Here is a 24,246-nt window from a genome sequence, read left to right as displayed (position 1 = left end):
TCTCGTATAACACCTCTTTCCGATGAATATACCAAATTAGGAAGTGTCTGTGGCAATGAAGAAGGAGTCATAAAAGCGTAAGCGCGTGAAATCCAATCTTCATGAATTGGTTTCTAATTAAACTGCATCGAAAAGCTTCTCGACTCCTCGATTCTATTAGCCAACGATCTTTGAAACTCTTATGGATGGTGTGGAAAACGAATTTGCTCATATTATTTATATATTTGAAAAGTATATATTTCGTTTTCACTCCGTGCCGTCTTCTTCCATTCCACAAACTACCACCACCAGCACCATCACTTTTCTCTCTTGGAGCCCACACCCGATGAGAAGAAGGACTCGTATTTATGCATTGTGTGTGTGTGTATGTGGTGTTTCGTGTGTTTGCGTGTGCGTGTATATATATTCTTTCCCTTTTGCGCCTTACCGACTCGCTCCGAATTTTCAATTTTCCATTGAAATGCAGCAAAGATGAAATTATGATTTATTAGTCTCCGTGGAGAATATATATTGAGCCCAGAGAGACAGTAAACAACAGACTGAAAATAGCCACATGTTATTCAAGGCAAGCTATTTGAGAACTGACAACCTTCCTGTTTTGATGAAGAAAATATATTTAAACATGAATTTGTTTTCAACATTCTTGATAGAACTTTTATTGAACTGTTTGAGCTCGAGTTTCAAAAAATTGAAACGGAGAAAAAACGCATTGTATTTCATAAAAGTAGACACGAGTTTTATTGTATAAATTCTAGAGAGGCGTGAAAAAATCATAGATTCTTTATAAATTCCAACTGAAATGTTCATACAACAACAAAGTTTTTTTTTGCAAATTTAATAAAATTCAGTCTCCATTTGTTTGTAGCATTGTCTTGACTAAAAAATTCGCAAGACGGGCTCCTAATGTCTAGTGGTTTCTGATCTTTAGAATGGCTCTCTTCACGAGCACACGCACATCTGGTTGGGGTCGAGGACGGCTTTTCACACCGTCGGCCAAAAGATGCGCACGAATAGACAATGAGCTCTTTGTCTATGTTTTCACTGCGCCCTCTCATTCTTCACACTCTCTATGGCGTGCTCCAAAGAGTTTTAACGGTGCCACAAGAAGCTGTTGAGAACATAATAAAATTCTTTAATTCTCATGGAGGAATGGGAGAAAATTACAAATTGTTAACCCGCCATTGAGAATGCATTTCTACTTTTTTCGTCTTATCTAATTGACTTTTGTGCTTCTTTTTCTGAATTCTCATTACAAAATAGAAGAACCAAAGAGTGATGATCCCCCTGCTAATTCTCAAGGGAGTTCGGCTCGTTTTCCATACGAAAATGCTCCTTTCAAAAATCTGAAGAGCTTTCCAACCAACATCTCGTATTTTTTGTTGAATTCTTTTTGGTGAATTCTCACGTCATCATCGTAGTATAGATAATACGACTTCTTCTCCAACAACAACTACATCTCTTGCTCCTTTACTGCTCCTGCTGCTGTTGCTGCGCAAATCGACCCGCCAAGCAATATTTACTTGTTTTTGTTGACTCGACTTGCCTCTACGACTTTTCACTGCGTTCGATTCGATTTTATCCTCTTTTTCGCTACTGATCACGCTGCACAATTTGAACCTTTCTCGTTTTTGCCTGAGAAAATGTGTTTGATAAATAATTTTTAAAGACCTATTTTTCATTTAATTTGCTGAAACTTCGTCTACTCTATTGAAAACAGAAACCTGAAATTGATGATCTATAAAATGTGTATCTTCCCAAAAAAACTTTTCCTTTGTAATTCAATTTTAAATATAAATTTTTGCGTTTGCAGTGTAACGTTGCTTGCATTTTAATTCGAATCGAAAAGTTAGGTTGGCTAGTAAAACTCTAATTTTGAATTTTCGAAACAATGAAGGCAAAAAACTAATTTTTATAGACTACCGGTAAAAAATGAAACAATTGGATAGGTAATTAAAATTTCAGATTTTAAAAATACTTCCCGAATTCTTTTTAAAAAAGTCGTTCCAGTTGGAATAGTGGCTCTGGTGAATCAATTTTTTTCTAAAATTATTTATCTTGCATATCTCAAAAAGAATGAATGGCCAAACATCATGCCCTCTTATTTCAGCTGCTCAAACATATTCTCGGCTAGCGTTTTGCACGGAGGTCCACTTTTGGGCCACTTTGTGACTTTTGATTCTTTAATGCTTTTACCCTCAATCTTTGACCATTTGGTTCTGAAAATTTAAAATTGGAAATTGATATTCTTCATTTTCGCTCACTTCTATTTATTTACATACCTCCCAGACGTCAATCTCACCAGGTACAAGCTCTCAGCTGGTGTCACATTACATTTACCTTTTCTCGCCGTCTCTGTTTCTAGCTTGCTGCTAAATATTGGCTCCAAAATGAGCTCGCGAAGAACTGGCTTTTTGTCCGCGTTTCCAGAAAATGTCAGAGTTACCCCAAACCTTGTGCTAACCTTATACTGTTTGCACTTGGAGACTATTCGGAACTCCAGTGTTACGTGGAATATTTACTATTTCGTTCACACTCTCACTCATTCATTCTATTTTTAAAAAAATGGTTCTAACTTGTTGTGCTCGGCGCATTCTTCTCAACGAAAAAGTAACATTTGTTGTTTTGCTTTCTTTTTCTTTTTTTTTTATTCAACTACTTCTCCAACTTTTCCCTCTTTTTTATTCTACTTCTTGAAGCTTGAAGATGCGACAGCAACAAAAAAAGAAAAGAAACATAGTTCTTCTGCCGCCTGGTACGCCTCAATGCCTCTTCTACTTCCCACCTCGTTTCTCTTTTCGTTTCGTTTTCTCGTCTTGAACAATCAGAATCAGCTGACGGGCGACAAAATGGTGGAAGAAGAAGAAAAAAGAGAAGTCATCGTCTTCCAATCGTTAAAGTTCTTTTTCTTTTGGGTTTGGTTTCTGAATTTGACATCAATCGAACCTGTTATTAGGGTGTGTATGTTACTGTACGACACGATAAGCGAGACTAAAAAGGTGACCAGTTGCTTTTCGAACCACTAGTTAGTCACATTATGAAACCTGCGCTTATCGATAAAAATGCAAAAAAGTTAGGGCTTCCATAATAGGCATAAGGTTTCTAGGCCTGGCGCCTGCCTGAAACCTATCGGCCCTTGGCCTCTTTTCTGAATTTTTGCCTGAATTTACAAATATTCTTTAAAAACGATTACAGACGTTTTGGCGCCAGCACAAAAGCCCTGAAATAAATATATATTCTTTTGAAACTTAGACTAGTTAGATTTTAATCTTCAAAATTTTGTTCATTTACTCCAAAAAAAGCGCAATGCTAACAAATTATATATATATATATATATATATATATATATATATATATATATATATATATATATATATATATTTCAAACAAAGATATTAGTTTAACTGCCCGGTAGCTTTCGCTAGAGAGAATCTGAGGTTTACCTCTAAGCCGGATCAGAGATTCATATTTCATAATTTTTTGATTTTCCGGAGCAATAGTCTTTGAATTGAAAAAATCACGTAGCACCTACTAGAGCGTAGGCATAAAGCAGATATTAATTTTTAGGGGGAATATCGGCAATAGGGAAATTTGTTGAAGTTGTACTAAAAGGACCGAATAGCATGGTAAAACTTTGATTTTTTTTTTGAAATCTTGGGTTCGAACCTGCAGCAGCAAACTCAAAAAGTTCACATTTTTGGAAAATTTGGCAATTTACCAAAACATTGACAAAAAGTTTTGAGAAATTTTTTTTGAAAATGTACAGTTTTTTTTTAAATGGTAGATTAGCCTAATTGTAAGTAAATTCAGATTAAATTCCAGCTGAAGATACACTCTAAACTCAATTTTGAAACCCCTCTCTATTAAAAAAACACTCTAAACTCAATTTTGAAACCCCTCTCTATTAAAAAAAAATAACAGTTTACCTTACTACCAACAACAATTCAACACATTGACCTAGATACACAGATACAAATAATAAACAAAACACTCAAATCTGGCTAACAAATCAATGACGCGTAACACCTTCCACCAACAGCCATGCGCGCTCATAAATTTCATAGAAACTCTGTTTCCAAAGGTCTAGATTTTCCAATGTACTACACCGACGACGACATCTGCCACTATAATTGGTGACCGACCATCGTCCCTCCCTTCATCTCATTTTGCTTCTTTCCCTCACACCCTATATTCTCTGTGTACATGTTTTCCCTTCTCTACGCCTTCATCGAACCACCCCAGTTGGGTGCTTTACTGGGGGGCAATCTAACACCCGAAGACACTCACATCATGCATTCGAATTTGGTCTAAATTTTAATGGAACGCTTGGTGATTCTATTGCAAGACTTTTGATCATCTCTAGAAATTTAAATTTTTTAAACAATAATTTCCCTTAGGCGTCCCACTTTGACAGTTTGTATCTCGATCGCCGTTGGCTTCATCAAAAATGTTTCAACTATGAAAACTTAGAGAAATATTTGATACACATTTTCACTCTTGAAAATGTTTTGATAAAGCTATCGCCAATTGAAATATGGCCTATCAAAGTAGAGCGAAGGTGGTTCTAGACTAATAGGACAAATCTTGCAGATTTTTTTAGTAAGCTTGATCAAGCCTAATTTAAAAGTAGTCATGCAATTTATGGCCTGAAAAGTGAACATTTTCTTGCAACTTGGAAATTCTGTTTACATTTGACGCAATGTGACTTTGCAATAATTTAATTTGGAAATTTGAAAGTTTCCACTTGACTGTTTCCTCTCTCAATGTAACACCTCATTTCTTGGAAATGTACAAAATTATTTGAGAAGATGATGATCAGATGATAGAAACAATACAAGTCAAAAAAAGCGAGAAGAAAATTGGAAAAAAGCCTGTGTTTCCTTTCGATTTCCTTCCATCTCAATCACATGACGATGACCCTCTAGCTGCTGGCTGCTGTTGGCTGCCCCCCGCTTCCTGCATCTCTGCTCTCTTTTCCTCGTTCTCCTCCTCTTCGTTTCATAGTCCTGAGGTTTTCTGAGACTTGTACTCAAAAATAGACACATTGTGTGGTTGACTTACTGCTGTTGCTTCTCCTGCTGCCGGAGCAAAACGAGATAGAGCACCAGACAGTTTGTCGCTGGTTTCGTCGCCGTTCCCCCTCTTTTTCTCTGGGTGGCTCTTTTCTTGTACCGCCCGTTTATTTTTCTACCTACGTTTCTGCACCTCTTGCCGTTTTATCAATAATCTTCTAACTTTGTGCATAATATTTTTCATTTATTTGTATATTTGCAGGCTCAGCGCAGTCTCCCTCTTCCTCCTCTCCTGAAACCTGCTTCATGTCCGTCCAAGACAAGGATGTCGGATTTGAACTCAAGTAAGTTTTCGACGAAAAAACTTTCAGCACACATAGAATTCGTTTTTAAAATACTTTCCAATTGTATATTTTTTGAGGTTTTAGTAACAACTAGTTTATAAACCTAGACACTAAAACAACTCGATCTGTATAGAATTTTATAGTTTCAAAAGTATACGGCCATAAAATGAACGTTTTTTGTCGTGCCACATAGAATGTCTGCCGCCTCAAAAATAGTTATAAATTCTGCATAAAGCATGTGAGACATCGTGTCGGTGTCACTCGTGACCACTTTTCGTTGAGAAAATTGTTGCTGCTGTATTTTCGTTGCCATTTCCATTTCCGATGAACACATAGGACTGGATTCACTCGAATCTGAATCTAAATCTAAATCGCCCGTTGATTCTTTGATTCTATTAGTGAGTAGGAAAACTTTTGTGGGGGGGGGGGGGGGGGGGGGAGTTACTGTAGAAAAGATCAATGTTCTAGACTATAGGGCTCCGACGAGTGAAAACTTCCCTGAAACGACTTTGATAACGTTGTATTTCGATAGCATCTTTGTTTCGAACAAAGTTTTTTGGTTTTCTGTTATCTTATCTACTGTAGGAGGACGATGTGTACTTTGAGCAGATGTTTGAGTAACTGTTACAGGTGGGAAAGAACATCTGTCTCGATGGTAGTCACCTTGGGAACTTGAACACTTTGTAGGGATTAGAGGGATCTAGACATTTCATGTGGTTTGATCTGGTTCAAACAATCAAACGTAGTCTGTAGGCAGACATAACCTGAATTTTTTTTTTTGAAAAATCTTTGCTGACCAACTTTCTGCCCTAGCCTTGATGCATTGTGGTGCCCTTATTTGGGCAACGTAACCATGAATCAAGAAGTTTTGTTTCCTGATCTTAGACATGTTTTTTTTTTCTCCGATCAACATAGTTCAGTTGTGGTTGTTTGTCCCTGACGAATATATTATTCAAAACTCGGATACTCAGAGAAGCAAAGCGATCAAGCACGTGTTCTCTATCTCCCACTCACAGTTCCTCACTACAACTTTCACATTTTTCCTCGTGATGATGTCATCACCGGTGCCACAAGCGGTCGCCAAACGTGTAGTCACGTGGCACCCAAAAACATGAATGTCTCGTGTATAAATAGAGCCAGGCGAAGGCCGGCGCTCGGTTACTTAGACTTTTTCAACTATAGACTTTGACAAAACAATCGACTATTATGTTTAATAGTGTTTCACTGTATTTGGCCACTACTAATCCGATGATGCCATCTACCAGTAGGCAATGTCGGTAAGATCTTTGCCGCTTTGGAGTTGATTTAAGAATAGGTAATTAAAAATGTGTCAAAACGTATTATGATCACTACTCTACTAAATCTATAAACTAATAAACTGATTGACATAAAAGCTTATTTTCAGCGAAACGGAATTCCCGGAATTGAGTGGCAAACTGACGGGCAGGAAGGAGAAGGGCAGACGTAGCGCGGTGGCCAACCGCCATGCACGCCAGGCCGCCAAGGCTGGCGCATTCCTCGTCAAGACCATCGACGATCCGAACCACGTGCTCGGAAAGAAGCGCAAGGAGCGCGTCGCTTCGGAAAGCCACGATGGCATCGCCTCGAACGTCCTGTACTCAATGAATAAGAACAAACGTTGGGAGGCGTTGGAGGCTGAGACAACGTGGGAGACGACGGGCGTTGATGGAAGATCGTCAATGCCTGTGCAGATTGTCGAACGTGTCTTAACTGCTAAAGGTAGGATACTGTAAAAGTTTTCGGTCTATGAAGCCTCATCACACGTTATCTCTTCAATTTTTATAGCCATTATGATGTTTTATTCGCTTCATTTTTTCTTCCTAGTGCGCCGCGAGAACAATTCATAAAAAAACGACTAGATTCTATTGCATGCCAAAGTCAAAGTACACGAAAAATGAATAGTTGATCGAAAAACACATGACACTGCTTTGACTCTCCTCCCGATAAGCAATAACTTTTCAGTGTGTATGTGTGTGCTGGCTCGTTCTTTTGGGAAACGGAGGGGGTGACTGGTGGTGTCAGGAGTTGTCGATCAAATGATCTGGTAGAGACAATTGGAATCACAAGACTTTTCCGTTGGTGGAATTATTTATTAGGACAAGATGTACTTGATTATATTGAGACATTTTGAATCCAAAACACTACACGTGCATTGAAAATTTGTTCCTGATTGGTTTGAAATTTTTGAGATTAAAAAAAATCAGCTTTTACAAATAATTAAATTAAGTAATTCTAACTGTTAGGATACCACAAAAAACACATTTTTTAAATGTTTAAGGTAAACGAATATCAACTTTTGTTCTTATCATTTTTGAGATACAAACTCAAAGTATTGCAGAAATGATATACCCTTTTTTTGTTTTAAAGGAGTATGGTCAGTTTGAATTTTGTCAAAACAAACTTACAATAATCTAACACTTGACTAAAACACTGTCCAATTATTTAAAAATATTTTTCAAAATTTTCAGGCAAAGTTTTGGTAAATTGCCAAATTTTTCAAAAGCTTTTTGAGTAATTTTGAGGATTTGTTTTTTATTTTCATGTGAAATTTGGTCATTTTAGCAAAATAGGAACTCTTCCAAACCATTCTCCCTTGAGTGTACTCTACTTTTAAAAAGTTGCAACGATCTAGATTTTTCGGAATGAGATTTCAAAACATGATTTTTTTGTTTAATTTGGACTTGATCTATCCAGAAAACTTGGAAACAAACTACAATCATTCATCTTCTTTTGATTCTCTCCCGTATAAATAAATATTCGTAAGAGCGCGTACAATGTCCCCTACAACAAGTGCATGTTCTTTACTGCCTTCTCCCAATACAAAAGAGTCACATGAGTGGCTCGTGCAATTTCACAATTCCCATTCAAATTGTTCAATATTTTCAGACACGATCGACAATGTGGTGTCATTGACGGAAATTGACAAAAATGGAGAAATTGTGCGACACGAGACCGCTGGCGGTAAAGGAGCCAATCTTCAAACACTTCTTGTCACAGGCACCACAAATACTAAGAAAACACGCAAAGCACGGAAAGAATCAGAAGCTTCGACGACTTCCGAATGCTCCCAAACATCAGAAGTTTCTTTGGATGAAAACGGAGAGCCGAAGGTTCAATACACAATCTATAAACCTCATAAGAATCACAAAGTGCTTGCTGGCAAGCTTTTCAATAGAAATTACAACACACGGAAGGCAGGAAAGACTCGTCAAAATCTGAAGCGAGTGGATCGTGATGATATGTCAACATCCATTGATGATATGCATCAGAGTGTTCACATTGACGACGCATACATCTACAAACCGAGTCGGGATTTCAGATTCTGCCTTGGCGACTACATTACCCCTGAATCTTGCACCATAAAACCAGTTTTCGTTCGACGCTCGAGCATTGAGAGTGTTCAGCCATCAGAAGCCGGAGTCATCACTTCTGATGAAACCGAAGACGAGTCAAGTGGACCTTTGAACGTTGTGGACATTTCCCAAGTGCTCCGTGCTCCACATACTTTCGAATGGACTCTTTTGGATATTTCCACGTGGGATACTTTGGAGGATGAAGTGGACGAGTTGAAAGCTGACAATAAAGTATACGTTCAGTGGCTTGATGCAGAACGTACACGTCTTTCCATTGATGCTTCTCGTCTTGTCCTCGGAGAAAAACAACCACATGGAGCTTCGATTCTGATGATTGTTGTCGAACGAGCGATCCTTTCAAAGAAAGAACATCTAAAAGTACTTCTCAACTCTGATATTGCTCCATCCGGACCATTCTCTTATCAGATTCTTAGAGGTCTTTTGAAGCATGCAGCCAATCTTCAAGAAGTTGTTGCAATTCTCTCAAAGCTGGTTGCTGAATGGAAAGAAGGAGGTGTCGCTGCCCCAGAATGCATCGATGTTCATCGTTCCCAAAAGAGTCGATTCGAATTGAAACGCGATTTCTTCCAACCAGCCTTCAATAGTTCAATGTTGGCAACTTCTGCGCCTGTAATGAGTGCTGAGAAAATGGCTTCCATTCTTCGTGACGAAGCAATGAGCAACGAAGAGCCAGAAGAACGATTTGAACGAATCGACTTTGAAACTGATGATTTCGACTTTGAAGATGCCGATGATGAGAAAGATCCAGTCATTGAGAAGCTGAAGTGTGCAACTTGCGATTGCACCAAGAATTCAGAACTCTTCGAATTGGATGACAGCTGGCAATGCCGTGATTGTCTCTGCAAGCACATCGTTGATCAAATCCGCGCCAAATGTATCCCATTGGAGATTCCATTTGTTCTTGGAGATGGACAATCGGCATATGATATCCTTCCAGCTATCATTCCACTTCCACTTTTGAACTTTTACACCAAGATCGCTGCTACTGAATCATTGGCCAACGTCGATGGTGGTGATATAGGAGAATGTCCATCATGTAAACAACTCGTCCATATCGACCACAACACCAATGAATTCAACACTTCTTCATGTTACTCATGTGGAATCCACTGGTGTCCAAAGTGTGAACGTGAACCTCACTTCCCTATGACTTGCTCCGCATTCGCGACATGGATCGGAAAATGGGAGAAAGAATATGAGCTTCATGTTCTCGAAAAGACTGAATATCTGAAACGCATCCAATGCGCGTGCGGATACACGATGGAGGTTCGAGATCAGGCATCTCGTGCCGAGTGTGGAGGATGTGGACGTGTCTTCTGTCCACAAAATCTTGCTATGCTCGAAGTTGCGTACTGGTCTCGTGATGAAATGACTGGAGCAGCAGTCAGAAAATTGGAGACATCGGCTGTCTTGCCGGCTCGTTGCGTCGAGTCAATTGTTGCCTCCAAGCAAATCAAGAAAGAATTCTCGGATGTATGTGGTGAAGCCCGTCAACTTCGTTTCTCTACATCCAAGAAAACCGAGTTTGAGAAAGCAGTTCGCAAACTCAAAAGTACCTACGCTGGCGTAGAAAAACTTCGCGATATCCGTAAGACGGTAAGTTCCGCATCTCTTGCAAGTCTTATAATTTTTTTTTTCTTATCACAGGTATTGACCATCGTCGAAAACGGACTCGCCTATGTATATATCGAGAAGAAACAAGAGGCATTGGCTTTGAAGCCACAACTCAGTAAGCTCATGAAACAGTGGCTTGCTATCGAAGCGGAAATTCAGCATCCAAGGTAATCCAGATACTCAGAAATTTTGAAGCAACTTTATAAATTTTTAAGAATGAAGGTTTCTCAGCTCACATTGAGACTTCCGATTAAACCCTAACGATTTGAAAAAGAATCTTTGAAATTGGTCACTACAAAAATTTTATCTGAAGAGGAGCACTTTGAGTTTGAAAAGTCATTATAAAAATATTTAAGTGCACATTTTCACTACTTTATCTCGTAAAATTGCTCCGAGTGTGGATTTTCTCAGACACGAAAATCAACAGTGAGAGAAATTTTAAGAGCCTCTAAAATTGTGAAATTATGCACTGGAGAATTTTTAGATTCTAGATTTAGTTTTAGATGTTTTTTTTTCTAGATTTAGATTCTTTAGAACTTTTTTCTAAAAGTTTCCCTCTGCTGCTGAATTTATGTAGTGGCCTATTTCAAACGCCCTCTTTCAATGGACCTAGGTTGCATTCGGAAGTATAAAAGAACTCAATATTATTTTGAAAAACCTTCTGAATCGAAGATAGCTTACTTACTTTATTTTTTAAAAAATTAATAATTTTCAGATGCGATTTCCCAACAAGATATGAAGCAATTGAGAAGAACCTCTCAAAAGTTCTGGAGCAACTCAAACAAATCAATGCCTAATTGTAGACTTCAGTGTAAATAAGATCAAGATGTACACTTTTTCATCTCTATCTGACTCCCCTAATCATACAACATTTATCATATTTCATACTGCATTTTCCCCCTCAAAATCTGAAACTAATCTTCATTTTTCTCAACTACCCATATTTCAATTGTAAGTCTGTGTCTAGCGTTTGTATGTCTTTTGCAGCTGAGCTTTTTTTGTAAATAGTGTACACAAAACATCTGAAAAAGAAAAACTCAAACCCCCCAAAAACACTTGTAAAATTGTCCAATTCACAAAAACAATATGTCGAAATTTATGATTTCGAACTAAAAAAAATTGTGTATATCTATTCCATTTGTATCTATTCACTTTTCATGTTCATATATTTTCTTTTTCATCTTCCTTTTTTCGCCTTCTGAATTTCTGCTGAAAATTCAAAAACCAATCTTCCATATGTGCTGGATCACGTATTTCCTTTCTCCTATAGGAATTGGCCAATTTTCATTTAATTCTAGGTTTTCCCTTTTTAGGCCCCTAATTTCTAATTTCCATCACCTCCTCCATCAAGAACGCAGGCGTTCAATTCGTTCAATCCCGAAAAATTTGCTTGCGAAGCTGCAAAAATTTGTGAAAATTGCAACAAAAAAATCCACAAAACCCAACTAATCGTTTGTCTCAAAAGTGTCACATTAATGTGAAGTGAAGACAATCAAAAAAAAATTGAAAATACCTCGTTTTCTATGTACTCAACTTGCCCTTATCCTATCTAATATGCCTAGATCGTGTTTTTTTTGTATTCAATTTTGCTTTAGTGTATATGTTTTCTGCCAGATCAATATGTATTTTCTCTGAACAAGTAACTAGCAATAAAAAATTTTGAAAGGGCAAAAATGTTCACTTGGTTTTTTTTTGGTTTTCGAAAGAAGAAAAGGGATGCAATAATAATGGCTCCGACATACTAATACAAAATATATGATATCAATGACTTACAATTTATTGTTATCCTCTGCTGAAACTCGCTGGGAATAGGTAAAGTTCGTTTTCGAAAAATTACAGCCAAAATCATACAGACTTTTGAAAAAACATGCGTAAATCGGAAACATTCGACAATTTGCCCGCAAAAAAGCTCCGTTTAAAAACATGTACAATGAATGTTTAATAGAAATTATTTGAATTTTGGCGAGACGTGTAAATTGTTATTCTCAAGATTAGCCACGTCGTTGTTTTAAATTATTTCTTAACTTTTTAAACAATAAAAATGACAGAATTTGTATGCGGTAATGATGAGCAGTCTGCTGAACAAAAAGTATGTGATTTTCAATTTTAATATTCAAATAATACCAATTTTTGCAGAATCCCAATCAAGAAAATCCTTTTTTCAAAGTTGCCCCGAATAAAAAATTTCAAGCTTTGATTCCATTGCTTCTACAGGATTATTGCATTAATCCAATTAGTTCTGAATTGCGAGTCTGTTACGATGCACCTACCAATCAGTTAGTTTTCCATTTTTATTTCTTTTAAACTATAAGAATTTTCAGATCGTCACTTACTTACACCTTGACTTGGGATAAGAATATTTCGGAAGAATATGAATTTGAAAAGGCTTTGTTGGAGGAGAAGCTCATTCAAAATTATAATAATCTCGCACGCCCGAAACTCAATAATCTGGATGCTCCAAAAAACGAGCCCAAATCTCCCATTCAATCTTTGAACTACGCAGTACCAACGAAGAATGCTCTCGAGATGAACTACCCAGCGAAAGACGAAAAGATCACAGTTAAAATGGTTATTCTCACAGCTGCTAAGGATTATGGGGTTTTCTAGTGAGTTTACAATGTTCTATGGAAATATGTAGTAACATAGTTTGTTTCAGTGATCACTGCAAAGTTCAATCGAAGTTTTCTAAAAGTATTATTAATCCAATTTCCAAAATGTTGTTCAACAATGGAAAAGATGAGGCTGACTATTTGAAAACTGGAGAACTCTACTACGCGGAGCTACATCCTGATTTTGAACGAAAGATGTATAAAATCGAGAAACCTGAATACAAGAAATTGAAGTTGAACAATATACCGAAAATGTTCGTTTTCAAAAAATTATTCTGATGTTGTTTTTTTTCAATTTTTAATTTTTCAGATACAATGATATTGCTCTCGTATTGGATTTAGGAGGATATGTGAAGAGTGGACGCACTGTGTATTTCGAGTAGTAACATTTTTGTATCGTAGAAGCTTAACTGTTTAATTATCGATTTAATAAACTTGATTTTTCTGTTTGTTTATTTTTAGTTTTAAGTTGGTTTTTTTCCGGTTTACAAATAGCTTTTGCTTCGTTTGCTAGTCGTCCATACTCGGCAAATTACACCAGCTTCTTCCAGTGCTATGTTTGAATTCTGCCGTAAATTACGCATGTTTGACACACCGTTTTCCTACTTCACTGGCAAAACGTCACAACTTTATAGTGCACTTCTGCAACTTTAAAAATAACACTTATTCAACTTTGCAGCAGCTGTTATGAAGTTACAGAACCCAGGCTGTACTTTAAGCTACACAATCATTGGTGAATCTCCGGTGTATGTGTGCAGGCTGATAAAGAACATGGTGCATCGAGCAAAGATTCAATACTTGTTTTTTGAAGTGGCACAACTGAATAGTTTAACTCTTTACAATAAGAATTTAAAATTTCGTCTGTATTTTTGAGTTGTTTGGTTGCTATGTGAACGGTTACTTCCTATTTTTTTTTCTTAATTAGTTCCTTCTCTCCGTTCTTATCATCAAAATTTTTCTGCCACGAAACTGGTTTTGCCGTACACTTACGCGAAAGTGAAGCAGTAAGAATCGAAAATGAAGAAAATGAAAATGACCTTGCTTTTCCGGAGACTTAGAGAATTAGCAATTTCCAGAAAAAAACGTAGAAAAAGGTTTGATGGATAGATAGGTAACCATTGGAGATAGATGGAAAGTTACACCCAATGAAACAGTATAAATAGCAATAGCGACAACGGAGAAATCACTCTTGTCTTCAATAGTCTATCATGGGCAAGCTTATCCTGGTAGGATCTTCGATCGCACTCACCTGTTGCTTGGTGACCGTCTTCACGATGGGATCTCTCCTTCAGGAGATCTCTGACATGAAGATGGAAGTAGAGGATGGTATGATGGAGTTCAGAGTAAGCTTACTTTAAAGTTTTGAATGTTTCACCAATCATACCTTTCAGGAGATTCATCAAGATACCTGGAACCGTGTTGTTCGCAAGCACATCAACCCAACTGGAGAGACCGATGCCCCACCAAACTTCCAAACTCTTTTCGGTATTCGTAGATCTCGCCAATCCGGATTCCCAGAACAATGTAACTGCGGACCACGCTCCGAAGGATGCCCACCAGGACCACCAGGAACTCCAGGAGAGCAAGGACCACAGGGAGAGTCTGGACCTGACGGAGACGATGGAAAGCCAGGACTTGCCGGAGAAGTCGTCGCTATCGTTCACGATCTTCCAGGAGGATGCATTCAATGCCCACCAGGACGTCCAGGACCACGTGGACCACCAGGAGAGGTCGGACCAGCTGGACCATCCGGAGACAACGGACGCAAGGGACCACCAGGACCACCAGGAGGACCAGGAGGACCAGGAGAGGGAGGAGATGGAGGTCGCCCAGGAAACCCAGGACGCCCAGGACCAGCTGGGCCACGCGGAGAGCCAGGAACCGAGTACAAGCCAGGACAACCAGGACGTCCAGGACCACCAGGACCACGTGGAGAGGCCGGACCAGCCGGACAACCAGGATCCCCAGGAAACGATGGAGAGTCTGGAAAGCCAGGAAACGCTGGACGCCCAGGACCACCAGGAGCCCCAGGAAAGAACGGAACTCCAGGAGTTCGTGGAGAAGATGCCGCCCCAGGACCAGATGCTGGATACTGTCCATGCCCAGCTCGTGCCTACAAGGCTTAAGCGTTCTGTTTCTTTCGAAAATAAATTTTCATTTTCATCAATACATACATACACCAAAAACAATATACACAAAAACGTTATTTATCAGGAAAACTGGAAAATACTATCAAAAAATATTTTCAACCAAAGTTTTTTTTTGAAAATTTAATGCTTAAAAAAGTGAATTCGGAATTTAGTTCCGCTTTTTAAGTTTTGTTGAGATGTAGTCTAGACGTATTCTTTTGGATACGTCTAGCTGTGAACTCTAGTAATATTTTCACATCACTTTCTTATTAGACAGAAATTCATTATGAAAACTCTCTGAACGCTATGCTATATGTATAGTTTGACATCTAACTTCTAACTACTTTTTCCCAACTACCTAACACAAATCATAGAAATCACTACTCAACGCCTGGTCTGTGGTGTAGGTCACAATGATATACAAATTCCAAATATTCTTGAAATTATTCAAGCGAAATTAGAACGCACAATTTTGTTGAAAGTTGAGTAGTGGCGCAAAGAAAAGTTTTTGGAAGCCTCAAAATAATCTGACAAACACTGGATAAATTGTATTTAAAATTAGGAAATTTTTCCAAAAAGTTTAGACTATCAGAAATCTTTTTTCTTCTTTTTAAAATAATTTTTTAAATACACATATTGTCATACGTTACATGTTACATGGGCAAAAGTTTGAAAACGCAGAAGCGCACATTGGCTTTTCAAAAAAATGACATTGCAAATTTTCATTGGTGATTAAAGGTAATTTTTTTACTCCTATTGTATTTGATTGTTTCTTGACACCGAAATATTACTCGCCAAATCTGTTCTCGACTTAAACATTATCAATTTTCTCGCAAACTTCCAATACGCTGTATGACAAGATATAAGTCCTATTGTTGATACCGTTCCATAGAAGTTGAAAACCAAAACGAAAAAGTTGTTGAGCACTGAAACTTTGAACAATTTTGAAATTTTGAACAACTTTAAACAACTTTGATTATAATAATTCGAATAAACCGAATAGCAGCAATATGACACTGAAGGCACTATGAATGCATATGGAACAAGAACTTGAATGAGAATTCCAATAAAAAACTTTTTCTGCAGTTCGATTGTTCTTTTTGAAAAGCTACTTGATTTTGAAAAGACAAGATATCGTAAGCAAGTGAATGCATAAAATAAAAGTTGAACGAATGTAGAACATAGAAATATGAGCATTGAAACCATGTATATCAATCTAAAGTTAGCATCTGTAGATATTGAGAAAACACTCAAAGTGAAGAATTCCTCTTGTGGACAAGGTACATTTTGTAAAATGAGGAGTTTTGCTGATTCCTGGTTTGGGATATTAAACAAAAATGGAATCGGAAAACTGAAAGAAACCAAATAGTTGGCACTAGTAACCAAGTATCGAACCCAGGATGTTGAAATTCGAAGTGTATTGTGTTGAATTGCGTTATGTCGATTTTCAAAAGGTGACACTACTGACGACATAGTAACTGTGAACAGAGTATTTTCTAATTATTGGTAGAACTTTTGATAACTTACCAAACATTACAATTACAAATAAATAAAACTGCACAGTTTCTGGCACTCCAATATATGAAAATAGACCCATCATAGATGATCCGATTGTTGGCAGCCACGTGATAGGTGTTAGTAACGTACTTGTTAATAAACTTTGTAAGCACATCCTGAAAACAGAGAATTGAAGCGCATTTAAATTCATGATATAATTTAAATGCAGCTTACCAAATGTGCATATTGAAATATGCCCATTTAGTAGAACCTATTGATTTCGGTGTTTTCTGTAATATACAGTACCCTGCTAGAACAAATAAAGGAATATTCAGAATTGTGGAAAGTTGAAGAGGATAGACAATAAAATCTGTTGAACTCATGAAACTTGTCGATTTTTCGCATACAGTGTAGTAATTCTTTTTGAAGTATTCATCGAGTCTGCTTTGTGCCGACATCGGAATAATGTCTAATGTTTTGCTGCATCGGGTTCTAGTTTGAATGACCAGTCATGCATTTACGATTTCCAATATTTTCGTCTATATCATTGAGTCCAGCCACGCCTGAATATGAGGTAATCAGTTACAAGATGACTTCATTCTGTTGTGAACTTTTTTCGGGTCTATGTTTCAGCAAGTCTCTGAACACGCGCAATTTGACAATGTCATAGATTCTGCATTTTCGCTGTTATCTGAAAATGAAACGTCTACCTAACGTAGCATGGAATTTTTCAGACAGGTTTAGCCGCGAGGAATCAGATTTTTCAGCCAAACATACGGTACCCGATCTCAACACGACAAATTTCGATAATCGCAGAAGGCTATGATTTTTTCGTATATGATTCCTTTAATTTTTTATTGAATAAATTTATTTTTTATTGAACAAAAGCGACATCAATAGCAACGAGAGTTGGAAATCATTACAGTAGTCATTAAAGGCTCAATCTTTTTTTCAGAACAAAAAATTGTCCCATCGAGACCAGTTACCGTATTCATTGACGCGAAAAGTGCAAATTTCTGAATATTATAATACAATGTTAATAAAGTTCCAAGTATTTAGTAGCGTTTGGTCCCTCTCCAAAGTCTAAACCATATGAAAAAAATCATGAAATTGATGATATTTCATTTATGATCGGTGATCTATGGCTACGAAACCAATGATGTAAAAATCAACTTGTTTTCTAATTTCAAAATTTCCAGATGACCTTTGAAGGATAACCGTTTCGATGATGTAACTGTAAATTTCATCGACAACATCAAACAAATACGTCATCGGAATATGAAATAGTTAACGCTTCTCTCTTCCTGTCAAGACAACAGAGAACGTCACAAATATTTGATATCTTCACACACATTCCACACTTCCTTTTTTGACTGTCGCCCACGCCGGAACCCTGTGTCTTCTGCGCGGTGCAATTGATTAATTACCCTATTCGTCAAGGGGAATGGGCAAAGAGGAAGCGAGGCGAGATAGAGAATGACTGGGTTATCATAGAACGGTCAACGTGTTGATGGCGAGGCTGCTTAGATTCATGTGAACAAGTTAAGACGAAAAGATCAGGATTAAACGTTTACACAGATTCATGACGCAATTATTTGAATTGCATTTCAATTGATGCAACTAAAAAGAGAACAATAAATAATATAATGGTTTAAAGTTTGAAAAAATACAGTAAAACCCAATAAAATTAAAAAGACATTCAAGTTTCCATTGGTTCTGGCTCATCTGTTGGAGCTTGATCTTCGGCGGAAGCTGGTTCGGCGTCGGCAGCTGTTTCAGAACTGACAGCAGCAGCAGCGGAAGTAGATGGAACATCGTTGCTATCGTCGGAATTCACTTCTGGAAATAGAAATACATTGAGTTATTTTAAGATCCATATGAATTAGTACTAACCTGCACTAAGAACTGGCGGAGCTTCGGCGCTATCTTGAGTCTCATCATCTGGTTCTTGTTTTACACCTTCTTCCTCTTCTGCCTCTACTGGTTCATCCTCTTCCATCCTTTCTCCATTTTCAGACATGAATTTACTGTAAAGAGCTGCAAACTTTGGTTGAATGCCATCCATCTGCTGGCGAAGTATTGGAGTTACAAATGGTCCTGGTGGTGGAAGTACGCTACGGTTGGCTATCGCGTCCTCGTCTTTTGTGGTCAGTCGCGAAAGAATTCTGAAATATATATACATATATTGACTGAAGCTTTTACGAGTTAAAACTTACTGTCTCTCGGTCATGTTGAGACGTTCGGTGACAGTCGCTAACTGTGTAAAAGTAGATGGAAGTCTAGACACGTCGGCCTTCATATCGGAAAGTATTTCGTCGAGCTGAACCAATGTTTTGTGTAGAACGGCATTCGCATTACGATTTCCAGCAGAACTTTCTTTGGCGATATTAGCTTGAGATTCAGCAATATTCTCTAAATCCGCAAAACGTTGAGCCAATGGTCCAACATTATCCGGCTGCAAGTGACGATTGGCGTGTGCAGCGCGACGAAGTTGCTCCTCAATCACAAGGGACTGTTCAATAAGTTTGAAACGACGTTGCATAAACTTGGCTTTGATGTCAGATCCTGTTGCCTCAGCGCCAACTTCCTTGAATGGCTCATTGAGAACTGAGAATCTGGGATCATTGATGATGTCATTGAAATTAGCTTGGAAACGTCCATATCCGTGTACAACAACACCAGCTAAAAGCCAATAGTCGTGTCTGCGGTACCAGATTTCATATTCTTTTCCGTTTCTTGCAACTTTCTCTTCATTGGCCCACAAAGAGTGAAGTTCAGTGAATCCACCGTCACAAATGTTGAACTTGAATGATGGACGGGCTGCTCTTGGTTTCTCGGTTTCAATTGGTTCTTCTTTCGGTTCTTTGGCTTCATCTGTATCCATTGGTTCGTCAACAGGAGCGTTTTGTTCACTCTCAGCATCTGTAGCTGGCTCTGATGTAGCTCCGTTAACTGTTTCAGTAGCATCTTCCTTTTCCATTGGTTCTTCCTTCGGCTCTTCTTTTGGTTTCGGAGTACTTCTTGAAGATCCTTGTGCCGAACCATTGGCAGCTTTAGCGAGAACTTCGTCTTGTATTTCAGGCATAGACCATTGGCCATTATATTGCTCAAATTCTTGAACCTTCCGCCGAACTAAACTCAGCAATCCGATTCGGCCAAGAACATGCTGACGATTAAGACCTTCTCTTGGAACTCCATCATTAAAGGTATCATGACCATCAGCTCCAGGCTCACAGAGATGTCGCATGAACAGTGAAGCATAAGCTCGGAAGACTTTTTCCGATTTGTTTCTCAGATCTCGAACAAGCCATTGAGATTGATGAGAATCTTGTGGAGGCATTCCCCAGCGCATAACAGCCCCGTAGAACGCCTTGCGTTGACGTGGATTGAAACCAAGAATCTCAACTTGTCCATTGACTTTAGCCATGAGTGGAGGCATTTTTTCTTCATCACGACGCCGCTTTTTCTTCTCATCGTAATCATCTTCATCAGAGTTCAGGCCGTCGCCATTGTCCGAACCACGGTACGACTCGTTATCATCGTCATCATCTTGGGTTTGGTTCTGAAAAAAATCATTAAATGTTTAATCAGAAATTAATCAGAAAAACCCAATTAATCAGAAAAAAAACAAACCTGCTTGCTCCAATCAGTTCCCATATTCTCACTGGCATAGTTGATTTGTTTGCGAACACGTTTTCCCTTTCCAAGCTTTTGCAATTCGATTTCCCTGTCCTGTTCGTAGTGATGCTTGAGCAGCTTCTCCCAATAATCTGGATCTGGTTCTTTCTCATCTTCTTTAATCACTTCCGTTTCCTCTTCCTCCTCTTCTTCTTGTCCTTCAGTCTCTTTTGTCTGATAGCTGGCCACCTTGAACGAGCTTAGATATTCGTTTTGCCATTCAGCTTTTTCTTCGCCATCTTCTCCTGCTGGAGTCTCTTCTTTGTTACTGCGATCGAGAAGAGCATCTACAGCTGCATCATCCCAAACAATTTCTTGTGCGGCAGCACCTTTCTTCTCCGAGCCTTCGCCTTCGGCAGCATCAAGATCCTCACTGAATAACTCTTCGGTTCCCCATCGAAGCACATCGTCCAGCTCAGTCTTGCTCATTGTCTTTCCTTCTTTTCCTCCCAATCCTGCACGTACAACCAAGTGATTCAAAAGCATCTTCTTCTTGGCAACTGAAGTGATTTTTTCTTCGACAGATTTCTTTGTTACAAAACGATAAATCATAACTTTATGCTTCTGTCCGAGACGATGTGCACGAGAGAAAGCTTGAATATCATTGTGAGGATTCCAATCAGAATCATATATGATAACCGTATCAGCAGTTGCCAGATTGATACCAAGACCTCCAGCTCGAGTGGAGAGCAAGAAAATAAATTGTTGAGCTCCAGGAGCATTGTAACGATCGATAGCATCTTGTCTCATTTGTCCCATGATACTTCCATCTATTCTTTCATATCTGTATCCTTCATATTCACATAAATCTTCCATTATGTCCAGCATCCTTGTCATTTGTGAGAAGATAAGCACTCGGTGGCCACCATCCTTCAGCTTTCTCAACATTTTTTGAAGAAGAACAAACTTTCCGGAATTCTTGATGAGCGCCGTTCCTTCATACATTCCGTTTTTCTCTTTCGGAGCCTCCAACTCTGCCTTCACAAAAAGATATGGATGATTACAACATTTCTTCAATTCCATAAGGACGTTCATCAATGACATTTGAGTTCCTCCATTCTTCACATTCAATGCATCAAAATTGCGAGTCAGAATATTTTTATACCATTTTTTCTGCATAGCACTCAGTTCAACTCGAACAATTAATTCTGATTTCGATGGCATGCCAGTCAACACATCAGCTTTGAGACGGCGAAGCATGTGAGGTCCGAGCAAGTTATGAAGTTTTTCAATTTGATCCTCTTTGGAAATCTCATTGAATTCGGCAGTGAAAGCCTCGAGCTGACTGAAAAAATGCAATTAATAAAATAAAATACACAAAAATTCAGAAACTTACTTGAAACGTTCTTTGGACAAGAAATTGAGGAGATGGAAGAGCTCTTCTAAATTGTTTTGAAGTGGAGTTCCGGTGAGAAGTACGCGATAATGAATAGTATATTCATTGAGATTTTTGAAGAACAACGACTGATTATTCTTTAACCGATGAGCCTCATCAACAACAAGAGCTCCCCATTCAATGGAAGAAAGTATAGTTTTATCCATATTGATAGTCTCATAAGAAGTGAGCAACACGTGGAACTTCATATTCTCTGTCGTCTTCATTTTTGAAGCCTTCGGTCCGGATCGAACGGCACCTTCAACGAAAGAAAACTCATGTTCTCGGAGCACAACACGAGCATCTCTAAGACCAACATAAGTGACCACATAGAAATCAGGACACCATTGTTCAGCCTCACGCTCCCAATTGATAATAGTTGATAGAGGAGCGGCAATCAAAAATGGTCCTTTGCAATGGCCTTCCTTCATGAGACTGTATAAGAAAGTAAGCGATTGAACAGTCTTCCCAAGACCCATTTCATCAGCGAGAATCGCATCAGTTCCGTTGGACCAACAATGACGAAGCCAGTTAAGTCCTTCCAGTTGATATGGATGAAGTTTTCCTCCGGTTTCCGTAACGTAGTCGGGCTGAACTTCATATTTTTTACGGATGTCAATCTTCTCACGCTTCTTCTTTTTCTTTTCGTCTTCTTTTGGAGGAAGACCTTTAGCTTCGCGATGTTTAGCAATCATCTTCTGCACATTTTTAGGAATATCCTCATTTAATTTGCTCTCACGATGTTGCCAGTATTTAATGATTGCTTCTTCGTAATTGGCAATATTAGAATCATCTCGTTCCCAAGTGGCTTGATCATAGCTGAGCTCCTTCCACTTAACAAGGTAATCCTGCTGCGACTTTGCATATGATTGATGATTGATAATACGATGAATTTGCATCCATTCCGGTTTGATACCATACTGGTAGAACCGCTCGCGCAATTTATAAGGATCATTATCAGAATGATGACGAGACGTAACGGATTCTTCAAATTCTGGAGGAGCATCGGAATCATTTTTGCGCCAATATAGCAATATAAGCTGGAAAAATAAACATTAGTCAAATGGACTTCATCACTTAAAACTCACCATACGGAAATGAACTTCCAACAGCATTTCGGAGACCCAAGAACACTGCCAGTATGATAAATACTTCCATTTCACGAAGAATTCACGCTCACGTCTTGGTTCCATTTTCCGTGGTGGTTTGAGCATCGCATCGTCACTCGAAGCCTCTTTCCCAGCTTCGAGAGGTTCTGGATACGGGATTTCCTTCCATCTCCAGCAAAGGATTTTTTCGATTTTGTGTTCCGGCTTAACCGTCTCGCACCGTGGGCACGACCATGTTTCTTCTTTCGGAACTTCGGTAAGTGGAGGATCAATACAATATGCGTGGAATGAGCATACACAACTATCACAAAGCAGAAGATTCTCAGTTTCTTTGCAGATCTTGCAGAATTCATCGTTTTGCTTCGCCGGTTCTTCTTTAACTACTTCTGGGCCATGTTCGATACAATGAGCACAACTCCAATCACCCTCTGGTGGTTCTTCCATATTTTCATCAATACAGACTGTATGGTAAGCGCGGGGACAGGTGTCACAAAGAAGAAGTTCTCCATCTTGCTTGCACTCCTCACAGTAGTCATTATTTTCAGCTTCTTCGCCCTTTTCTAATTTTGCTTTTTTAGCGGCACGAGCAGCTTCCAATGCTCCTTTTTTCTTCTCTTCTCTTTCCGCTGCACGTTTGATACGAGCATCTTCCTTGTCTTTTACCAAATCGTCCTCCAGTTGTTCTTGTTGCTTAATAAATGCCTCAAACTCTTGATCACTATCAGGAGCATCGGAATCTCGACGCTTTCTCCTTGCAGAACGAGTCTTCGTTGGAGCTGATCGTGGAGGGATGACGGGTGTGGAAACTGCTGGAGTCTTTGAACCTCTAGCTTGTTTTTGAACAGGTTTTCCTTGGGCAGCCATGTGATCTTGATACTCTTTATATTTGACTTGGAACATCGGGTACATCTTGGATACGTTGGTTCCGGGGTTTGCCTCCAGTATTTGTGGCTTGATGATTGAGGAGAAAGTCTGTAAAAAAGATGTTTAATTGGAGGAAAACAGAAATCGAGATTTAAAAAATAAATTTTGAATAATCACCTTCAGATTAGAAATTCCTTGAAACTCCTCTTCATCATAATCAAATTCGACGTCTGTCAATCCGATAGCAGCACAAACTTCTTCACTTGTCGAATTATACGGATCAGGAATCTCAACCTTGCTAGCTGCGGCAGCACTCTTTTTGGATCCTTTTTTGCCTCCCTTTCCGCCTTTCTTTCTAGAAGAACGCTTTCGCTCAGATGGTCCAGCCTCATCGCCTTGCTCTTGTTCTTCCTCTTCTTCTGTTTCTTCAGTTGCGTCTTGAGTGACAGAACCCTCTTCCATTGATTCTTCCGCGTCCACTAAAGACGGATCTTCTTCAGTTGACATTGTTGAATTCTCAGGAGAAATACAATTTCTGAAAATTGATTAATATAAGTAAGACATAAATAATTGCAAGAAGGACATTATAAAGAGAACAAATTAGAAAGCTCGAATGCAAATCA

The 24,246-nt window shown here is 38.6% G+C and overlaps 5 protein-coding genes and 6 non-coding genes across 14 annotated transcripts; 3 read left to right on the top strand and 8 right to left on the bottom strand.

The window, feature by feature from the left end:
• Positions 1-228: 228 nt before the first annotated feature.
• Positions 229-373, bottom strand: F26F12.17. The gene has a single exon (NR_068805.1). It is a non-coding gene; the product is annotated as an Unclassified non-coding RNA F26F12.17 (non-coding RNA).
• A 525-nt stretch (positions 374-898) lies between these two features.
• Positions 899-1,046, bottom strand: F26F12.16. Its single transcript, NR_068804.1, has one exon. It is a non-coding gene; the product is annotated as an Unclassified non-coding RNA F26F12.16 (non-coding RNA).
• A 1,625-nt stretch (positions 1,047-2,671) lies between these two features.
• On the bottom strand, positions 2,672-2,813 carry F26F12.13. Its single transcript, NR_068803.1, has one exon. It is a non-coding gene; the product is annotated as an Unclassified non-coding RNA F26F12.13 (non-coding RNA).
• Positions 2,814-3,311: 498 nt separating this feature from the next.
• On the bottom strand, positions 3,312-3,380 carry F26F12.10. Its single transcript, NR_068802.1, has one exon. It is a non-coding gene; the product is annotated as an Unclassified non-coding RNA F26F12.10 (non-coding RNA).
• A 1,891-nt stretch (positions 3,381-5,271) lies between these two features.
• On the top strand, positions 5,272-12,036 carry F26F12.3 (IBR domain-containing protein). Of its 3 annotated transcripts, none has more exons than NM_001392517.1 (5): positions 5,272-5,353; positions 6,759-7,093; positions 8,261-10,344; positions 10,396-10,529; positions 11,078-12,034. In NM_001392517.1, exons 1-5 carry the CDS (start codon positions 5,316-5,318, stop codon positions 11,157-11,159), a joined length of 2,673 nt encoding a protein of 890 aa, NP_001379605.1. In that variant the 5' UTR covers positions 5,272-5,315; the 3' UTR covers positions 11,160-12,034. The 3 variants fall into 3 exon arrangements, with proteins under 3 accessions (NP_001379605.1, NP_001379607.1, NP_001379606.1); NM_001392519.1 differs by having other exon boundaries at positions 5,295-5,353; positions 7,337-10,344; NM_001392518.1 differs by lacking the exon at positions 5,272-5,353 and adding an exon at positions 6,506-6,668 and having other exon boundaries at positions 11,078-12,036.
• Positions 5,514-5,661, bottom strand: F26F12.15. Its single transcript, NR_068801.1, has one exon. It is a non-coding gene; the product is annotated as an Unclassified non-coding RNA F26F12.15 (non-coding RNA).
• On the bottom strand, positions 6,365-6,502 carry F26F12.11. The gene has a single exon (NR_068800.1). It is a non-coding gene; the product is annotated as an Unclassified non-coding RNA F26F12.11 (non-coding RNA).
• A 341-nt stretch (positions 12,037-12,377) lies between the features above and the next one.
• Positions 12,378-13,426, top strand: F26F12.2 (uncharacterized protein). The gene is made up of 5 exons (NM_072125.6): positions 12,378-12,451; positions 12,499-12,638; positions 12,684-12,968; positions 13,019-13,225; positions 13,282-13,426. Exons 1-5 carry the CDS (start codon positions 12,404-12,406, stop codon positions 13,352-13,354), a joined length of 753 nt encoding a protein of 250 aa, NP_504526.1. The 5' UTR covers positions 12,378-12,403; the 3' UTR covers positions 13,355-13,426.
• Positions 13,427-14,156: 730 nt separating this feature from the next.
• col-140 (Nematode cuticle collagen N-terminal domain-containing protein) lies at positions 14,157-15,136 on the top strand. Its single transcript, NM_072124.8, has 2 exons — positions 14,157-14,314; positions 14,363-15,136. Exons 1-2 carry the CDS (start codon positions 14,180-14,182, stop codon positions 15,095-15,097), a joined length of 870 nt encoding a protein of 289 aa, NP_504525.1. The 5' UTR covers positions 14,157-14,179; the 3' UTR covers positions 15,098-15,136.
• A 671-nt stretch (positions 15,137-15,807) lies between these two features.
• Positions 15,808-17,160, bottom strand: srh-76 (Serpentine Receptor, class H; the record flags this gene model as incomplete). 2 transcript variants are annotated; one of them, NM_001028689.4, is made up of 4 exons in its annotated part: positions 15,808-16,026; positions 16,072-16,578; positions 16,628-16,773; positions 16,832-17,160. In NM_001028689.4, 4 exons carry the CDS (start codon positions 17,053-17,055, stop codon positions 15,854-15,856), a joined length of 1,050 nt encoding a protein of 349 aa, NP_001023860.1. In that variant the 3' UTR covers positions 15,808-15,853. The 2 variants fall into 2 exon arrangements, with proteins under 2 accessions (NP_001023860.1, NP_001023859.1); NM_001028688.3 differs by lacking the exon at positions 16,832-17,160 and having other exon boundaries at positions 15,819-16,026; positions 16,072-16,451; positions 16,496-16,578; positions 16,628-16,772.
• Positions 17,161-18,159: 999 nt separating this feature from the next.
• On the bottom strand, positions 18,160-24,158 carry let-418. Its single transcript, NM_072122.6, has 7 exons — positions 23,801-24,158; positions 22,739-23,731; positions 21,612-22,690; positions 20,231-21,560; positions 18,814-20,159; positions 18,491-18,762; positions 18,160-18,436 (listed from the first exon to the last, which is right to left on the bottom strand). Exons 1-7 carry the CDS (start codon positions 24,128-24,130, stop codon positions 18,297-18,299), a joined length of 5,490 nt encoding a protein of 1,829 aa, NP_504523.1. The 5' UTR covers positions 24,131-24,158; the 3' UTR covers positions 18,160-18,296.
• Positions 24,159-24,246: the final 88 nt, after the last annotated feature.

This window comes from Caenorhabditis elegans, chromosome V (assembly GCF_000002985.6).
Source record: "Caenorhabditis elegans chromosome V".
Taxonomy (NCBI): Eukaryota; Metazoa; Nematoda; class Chromadorea; order Rhabditida; family Rhabditidae; genus Caenorhabditis; species Caenorhabditis elegans.
This window is presented reverse-complemented; position numbering and strand designations above follow the sequence as displayed.

Bases quoted from the DNA above. Each gene is read 5' to 3' on its own strand.
- F26F12.3 (NM_001392517.1), top strand. From the start codon at position 5,316: ATGTCCGTCCAAGACAAGGATGTCGGATTTGAACTCAA. The intron at 5,354-6,758 runs GTAAGTTTTCGA...GCTTATTTTCAG, and splicing joins GATGTCGGATTTGAACTCAA to CGAAACGGAATTCCCGGAAT. The intron at 7,094-8,260 runs GTAGGATACTGT...CAATATTTTCAG, and splicing joins ACGTGTCTTAACTGCTAAAG to ACACGATCGACAATGTGGTG.
- F26F12.2 (NM_072125.6), top strand. From the start codon at position 12,404: ATGACAGAATTTGTATGCGGTAATGATGAGCAGTCTGCTGAACAAAAA. The intron at 12,452-12,498 runs GTATGTGATTTT...CAATTTTTGCAG, and splicing joins AGCAGTCTGCTGAACAAAAA to AATCCCAATCAAGAAAATCC. The intron at 13,226-13,281 runs GTTCGTTTTCAA...TTAATTTTTCAG, and splicing joins TTGAACAATATACCGAAAAT to ATACAATGATATTGCTCTCG.
- col-140 (NM_072124.8), top strand. From the start codon at position 14,180: ATGGGCAAGCTTATCCTGGTAGGATCTTCGATCGCACTCACCTGTTGC. The intron at 14,315-14,362 runs GTAAGCTTACTT...CATACCTTTCAG, and splicing joins ATGGTATGATGGAGTTCAGA to GAGATTCATCAAGATACCTG.
- let-418 (NM_072122.6), bottom strand. From the start codon at position 24,130: ATGTCAACTGAAGAAGATCCGTCTTTAGTGGACGCGGAAGAATCAATG. The intron at 20,160-20,230 runs GTTTGTTTTTTT...GATTTTTTTCAG, and splicing joins GAACTGATTGGAGCAAGCAG to AACCAAACCCAAGATGATGA. The intron at 18,437-18,490 runs GTTAGTACTAAT...TTCTATTTCCAG, and splicing joins TCCGCCAGTTCTTAGTGCAG to AAGTGAATTCCGACGATAGC.